Genomic DNA, 6,349 nt, shown 5'->3' on the forward strand with positions numbered 1-6,349 from the left:
AGGGAATTGTACCAGTTTGTGTAACATTTTCCTGTTTCCTTTTTTCTGACCCACAGAGAAATGTCTTAAAATACTGTAACACATATGGTGGAGTTGACCGCCTCCGTTTGTGATCACAGCAGGAAGCAACTGCAGCTACTCAAGCACGAGTTTGCACTACAGTAAGCTATGGAAGCTGCTTCGCCAGGTGTCCTTGCTGACCACTGCTGGGACAGACTGTATCTCTCTGTGTATGACTGCACTTTGCTCGCTGTGCTTTGGTTGTTGCGATTCCAGCTGTGACTCATTGGTTTTTAACACTGTGTGCGGTGGCAGTGCGCAAATAGCGATAGCCGTGTTGGCTAAGCAGTGCACCGATGCCTCCGCTCCGACGGCGTGTCGGTAACACATCTGTCATATAAGCTCAGCGGGCTGAAATAGTGGTGCAGCAGGAAACATCCATAGCACCTTAGAGTGAACCACAACAGCAGCCAAAGTCTGATCAACAACCACATCCAGCCTGAGTTTCACAGCCAGGCGGAGCAGCTGCAGCTGTGCTCACGACCAGTGCAATACTGCCAAAGATCTGCCTTCAGAATAAATGATGAGCACTAAATACATCACGTTAAGTGCAAACCATCTCTCCTTTCTGCAGTGTCTTCAGAGCCCATCACGAGCAAAATGATAAAAGTCTGTGGAACCTACAGGACAGATGTTCTTATTTACCAGAAGGAAATGTAAAGAATATGGTAAAGTAAAACAAAGTAATCCAGGGGGAGAGCAGTTTTTCGGAGGCTTGGATTTTCTTGCATTTGAGATTATGCAGGCTCGAAGTGTTTTCGTTGTTTGTTTTGCCAACTCGATGCTGAAGTGTATGTAGTACTTCTGTAATACTACAGATTACTATGGCTTGTCATTGTTCACCCACACAGTTCTCGTCAATACTGAGGTACAGATGTTCCCTTGCATTTTCCCAGCCACTTGGTTGTGTCTCCATGTTCACTGGTCCCGCTTGATCTTTCACCCTGCTCTGATGTGTTGACTGTCTCTGGGGAATCTTCCCTGCTACAGTAGATCTTCACCTCGGTGGCTCGTGGGTTTTGATACCTGTTCTTGTACGGAGGCCATGATTAGAGCCTCCGTGTTGTCGGTCAGTCCAGTGTTTTCTAGCCATCTGTAGGTCTTCTTGATGTCATCTACTTCCTCTAACTGGCGGTGGTACATGCCATGTAGCGGCTTGTCTCTCCATGTTACCTGCTCCTCCTCATCAGGTTTCAGGCATTCACTTAGAAGCTCATCCTTTGGGGCAGTCTTCCTGATGTAGCCTTGGATTGGAGATGTTTCATCTTGAATAGTGGCTCAGACACTCACTTGTCCTCAGGCTGCCTCTTTTTACTCAGTGTTTAGCCTGAGGATGCTGGACTTGTAACATCTTCCCCATACATGTAGTATGGGGAAGATCTTTCTTGTTTTGATGTCTGCAGCTACTATCTCCTCCTTTGGCCAACTTATGATCCAGGCTGGATATCTGATGACTGGTACATGTTGATGGTCTGGACCTTGTTCTCACTATTCAACTGATTCTCAGGACTTGCCTCGCTCTCAGGAGGTATTTGGTTGTGGTTGACATCTTTGCTGCCTCCTCATGGTTTCCATTAGCCTGTGGGATCCAAAGACACTTGTATTTATCTTGAATATCCTCTATGTTGCTCTCTGGTAGGTCAACCTCTGGTTACCAGAAGTTTTACTATAATCCTTGTTTTCCTCATCAATTTCCTCTTACTAATATATATATTTTGCATTGTAAAGGTGGAAGGAGTGAAAGACCGGTACCCTCAGTTCTCCTTGAGCCTCGCTGTCCTCACAACATTTTACATGTTTGAGTTTGTTTCTGAGTCCCAACATGCCTCAGACAGACACACGGTGCTTTGGCGGCACATCTTATAGCCCACAATGATCGAAAAGGAGCCACGAATTGCTCATAATTATACAGAGCCACGTGCAAACACTTAAAAGCAGGCAGCATTGTCTGCATACACACACACACACACACACACACACGCTTGTAACAAACATGTCTACGTTCCTGGGCTGTGACATTACTGTACACACACCACACTGTGGAGAAAGCACTGCTGGAACAAGGAGACGGGATTTCTATATTTATTTGTAATCAAGCCCCCCAGAAACTGCATGTTTGAGTTTAGAGCACACCACTGTGTACTATAATTGCCATTATGTCAAGGTTTTCTACTTATTTTCATTTAAAATCACAATCGATCCAAAGCCCAATACACAAGCTGTGGAGGTGTTATATGAAAGACAAATATCAGTTTGGAAATGTTGCATTATAATTTCCACCATATTTATTTCAAAATGTTGCTGTAATTAACGTAAACAAACAAGAGTACCACAGACGTAGCCTCCACTTGCCTTGAAATGTTGCGGTCTGCCAGCTCACACTGAGGAATCTGTTAAATTGCTTCAGGGTGCAAAGCTGTACTCTGTCGCCGTTTAGATGGCGAACGCTCTTTTTAAGTTTATGCACACAGGTTTTGTCTTGTAGCCAAATCTGTGTGATTTGGAAAGTGTCATTGAAAGTGATTGGTTTTTCTTGATGCTCCAACACTTTGAATGTGCACTTTAAGTTCAAATCCTTCTAGTATTTATTTGTCACACAAAAAAAAAAAAAATCACTTCACTTGAAGGTAACCGTACAGGAATGGTTTACAAATTGGTTAAAAAGTCTTCTGCAACCTTGGGGTGTTTGGTCTTTTCATGTCTATTTCTGCACCACCGGTCCTTTTTTTTAATGCGACAAAGAAAGCAACATCTCTGAGATATCTGCTCTGTTTTGTCTCTCTTCCTCCCGTCTCTTCTCTTTCCCTTCATTCCCCAAACATTCCCAACATCTCTGTCTACTCCCCCTCTCACATATGCCCCTTTCCCCTTCCCTTAGGTTTGTCGAAGTCCTTCCCATTGGACAACTCCTTGTTTGACAGCTGGCTGGCACAGTCGGTGCAGATCACTGCAGACGACATGCTGAGTCAGTGGGCTCTGGGTGCACAGCATCGGGATAAGAGCGGAAGTCTACTCTCTGACCAGGTAGGATTTCACACAGCGGGAAGCCAGGAGGTCCAGCTATAATACCTGTTACTGTAGCTGTATCTTCAACTTGGAGGTGGATTTAGTTAGCTGCAAAATTCAAAGGCAGCATGCAAGCAGAGACCCGATTTCAGTGAAGACAGAGAACAGCTGAAAACAGTTACATAAGAAGGAGGATTACATCAATCAACACGCATGACATCATTGAAACTGCTGAAGTCAGCACTCGTGTCAACAGTCCATCACCTCTGCAACTGAATCCCAATCCATTTCATCAGACGACAAAACTCGTGCCAAGACGAGACGCGTCTGAGACGGTCAAAGTTGCATGAATCAATGAGTTCCTTATAAAGTAATGAGGCTGCCAGAAGAAAAAGAACAACAACAATGTCTGAAACACCAGGAGTATGTATCACTAGCTCATTACACCGGTCTTTAGTTAAAAATGTATTTATGAAAAAGACTCAACTTACTGTTTTAAAGAGAAGCACACACACAAAAACCAGTTAAAAAAAACATGTAGTTAAACCAATAGATCTTTCCCACATTTAAAAAAGAAAGATGTACAGACTCTCGGGTTTGGAGCGAACAGCTACAGAGATAAAGATTCAAGTTAAAAGTCTGGCTTTTCAGTTCATAAGCCACGCATACAAGGGCTGTTACAAATTGTGACAAGTTGTTTTCTTTTTTCGTTTCTCTGCGTCACAATAGTTTTGTCGAAAGCTGTAAAAATTCTTGGTTTTTTTTGTTTGTTTGGTTGTTTGTTTTTATCAAATGCACTTTTTTACCGGGAATTATTCTGACTCTGTGATGACACCCTGTGAGTTTATTATGAGTGATTGTTTCTGTTTATTGGTGCAGCAGGGTGTAAATGTGAGTTTATGCTAAAGAATGGAAAACCTGTTCACATTTCATTTAAACAGCCCCGTTTCCCACTAATAGGGAACGTGAGCTGGGTTTAGACCGTCGTGAGACAGGTTAGTTTTACCCTACTGATGATGTGTTGTTGCAATATATATATACACACACACACAGTACAAATACAGATGTTTTTGAGATGGGAGCTCTCAGTGGGCTTTACATGATCAGTCACATTCACACTTCATTCAAGCTAATAGTAACAGCTGCCATGCAAGGTGCTCTCACAAGAATGCAGCTGCTGTGCAACACTGAATGCAAAGTTGTATATTCAGTGTTTTGCCCAAGGACACTTTGATACATGGGCAGGATGAGATGGGGGATTGAGCTGCTAACCAGCTAAATTGGAAGGTGACCGACTTTAGTACCTGAGCCGCCACCACCTCCCCACGCCCGTAGTTTACGTGTTTACAAAAACTGAAAAAAAAATCTACATCGTATAAAGAAACAACACCGCTGTTTGTGTTTGGTTTTTTTCTTTTTCCTCCTGCTCAACAACAAAATGTGCCATTAGTGGTTCACATCCTCCTCTGGTAAGCTGTTGGGAATGTGGGTAGCTGCTGGTGGGTGGAAGTCTTTGTTCCAAATTATTATTTGCGAGAATGTGAAAAAGAAGTCCCAGCAACAGGCTAATTAATTGTTCCATTGATCAACTTGCCAGAGTACTTTGTGTCAAACTCACTGCACCTTTCCAACTAGACGAGCCGAGCTCTGTTCTCTCATTTTTTATTTTTTTTGTAATTTACTTTGCTTCTTATCACTTCTCACTTCTTCTTTTTTTTTTTCTCTCTTCCTTTGATGCAGCTCCTGCAAGGCGAAGAGAGTCTGCTCAACCTCATGATGGAGAACTCCATGCAGTCCACCTGGAAGACACCACAGCTGGGCCGCAAACCGCGGGGAGGCAACAAACTCCGGGCTCGTGGGCCAGCCACGCCGCCCGCTCAGCCTCCGACGCTCCTGTCTGCAGCTGCGGCGTCCGCCACCAGCAGCCCGTCGACGGCAAAGAGCCTCTGGGCCAGCGTGGCAGAAGAGAAGTCCAGCTGCGCAGGCCGCAGAGGGGAAAGGTCCAGGAGTTCCTCGAAGAATGGCCACCATCACCTCCACCACCACCAGACCAGGAGCACCGACTTCCACAGGGAACCGCCGCCGCAGCCGCCCATCTCCAAAATGGATTCCTGTCACATCTCGGAGGACCACGGCTCGTGGGACGTCCTCCACACGGGAAATGGCGTCGCGTCTGGTTTCACAGCAAGTATGTCTCCGCTTCCAGCGTCCAGCCCGGGGCTCACGGTGCCGGGGACGCCGCGCCTCCGCCTGTCCCGCCAGAGTAAGTCCAGAGGGAGGGGCGCGGGTGGAGGCGTAGCCGGGCTGGAGTCCGTGGACCTGCCGTTCGTGGGAAAGGACACTTCCATGTTAGACAGCGCTGAGACCGACGGGTACTTCTCCGACGGCGAGCAGAGCGATTCAGAGACGCGCCCCGGAGGACGCAAACTCCGCCTGCCACAATTGCATTCTGGGAATGAGGACCTGCTGAGGAGGAGTGTGCTGGCGTCCTAATAAAACTGAGACTCAAATGGACAAATACACACATACAGTTTTCCAAGCATCGTCCTGCTGGCTAATTGTTTTTCCATCTGTGCCCAGTCTGTAAAACACGGCTGGATGGCTCTCTTCAACCAAATCCCCGTCATATCTGTCAGAGGAAACTCTCTCCAGCTCCTAACCTGCTTTGTTTTCGGGGGGAATTTGAATGTAGCCGTTTGCCTAACTGTACCGTTAAAGCTTCTCCACTGGACCGCAGTTTGTTGTGAGCTTTCCGTAAGATGCGAAACATTCACTAAATAGGAAACAATCGTTACTTTTATTGTTTGTTTTGTATATTTTCAGTTTGGTTTTGTTTCTGGGGGCTGAAGTACCCGGTTCTGGCCTCATGTCTGTGGTATCTGCCAGACTTGGGAACAAACACTTTGGGGCATTATTATTATTATTATTGATATTATTATTCAAGCTGTTTTCAGGGTATGCTTCACTCATGGTCATTTAAGGCCTGAGAAGCATCCAATGAGTTCTTGTTTTCTTGATTATGTTCAGTGCAAAGACAATTTCACACCAGAGCTGGTCTGAATATGTACAGACGGTGACATAGGACTAAACGTATTCAGCATTGAAAAGCACAACTGATTTAGTCATGAGAGCTGTAACGTAAGCACTTGTGTGTGTGTGTGTGTATAATAGATGTCCATTCAGGGTTGGGGTCAATTCACTTCCTGTTGACCCCATTGCAAACTGTACACTGAAGCCTTTCAATGTCCAATTTACTTTAAATCCTCTCGCTTTTCCCACCATT

At 45.3% G+C, this 6,349-nt stretch overlaps 1 protein-coding gene across 1 annotated transcript in view; it reads left to right on the forward strand.

The window, feature by feature from the left end:
• The window catches only part of jade2 (jade family PHD finger 2), a gene marked incomplete at its 5' end in the record, with an annotated part of 149,059 nt that extends 143,136 nt beyond the window's left edge, over positions 1–5,923 (forward strand). The window contains 2 exons of the mRNA XM_080508224.1: positions 2,939–3,084; positions 4,807–5,923. Coding sequence (XP_080364350.1) covers positions 2,939–3,084; positions 4,807–5,559 — 899 coding nt within the window. The 3' untranslated portion in view covers positions 5,560–5,923. The remainder of the gene's footprint in view (positions 1–2,938; positions 3,085–4,806) is intronic.
• Positions 5,924–6,349: the final 426 nt, after the last annotated feature.

This window comes from Blennius ocellaris (assembly GCF_963422515.1).
Source record: "Blennius ocellaris genome assembly, chromosome: 14".
In the NCBI taxonomy this organism is placed as follows: domain Eukaryota; kingdom Metazoa; phylum Chordata; class Actinopteri; order Blenniiformes; family Blenniidae; genus Blennius; species Blennius ocellaris.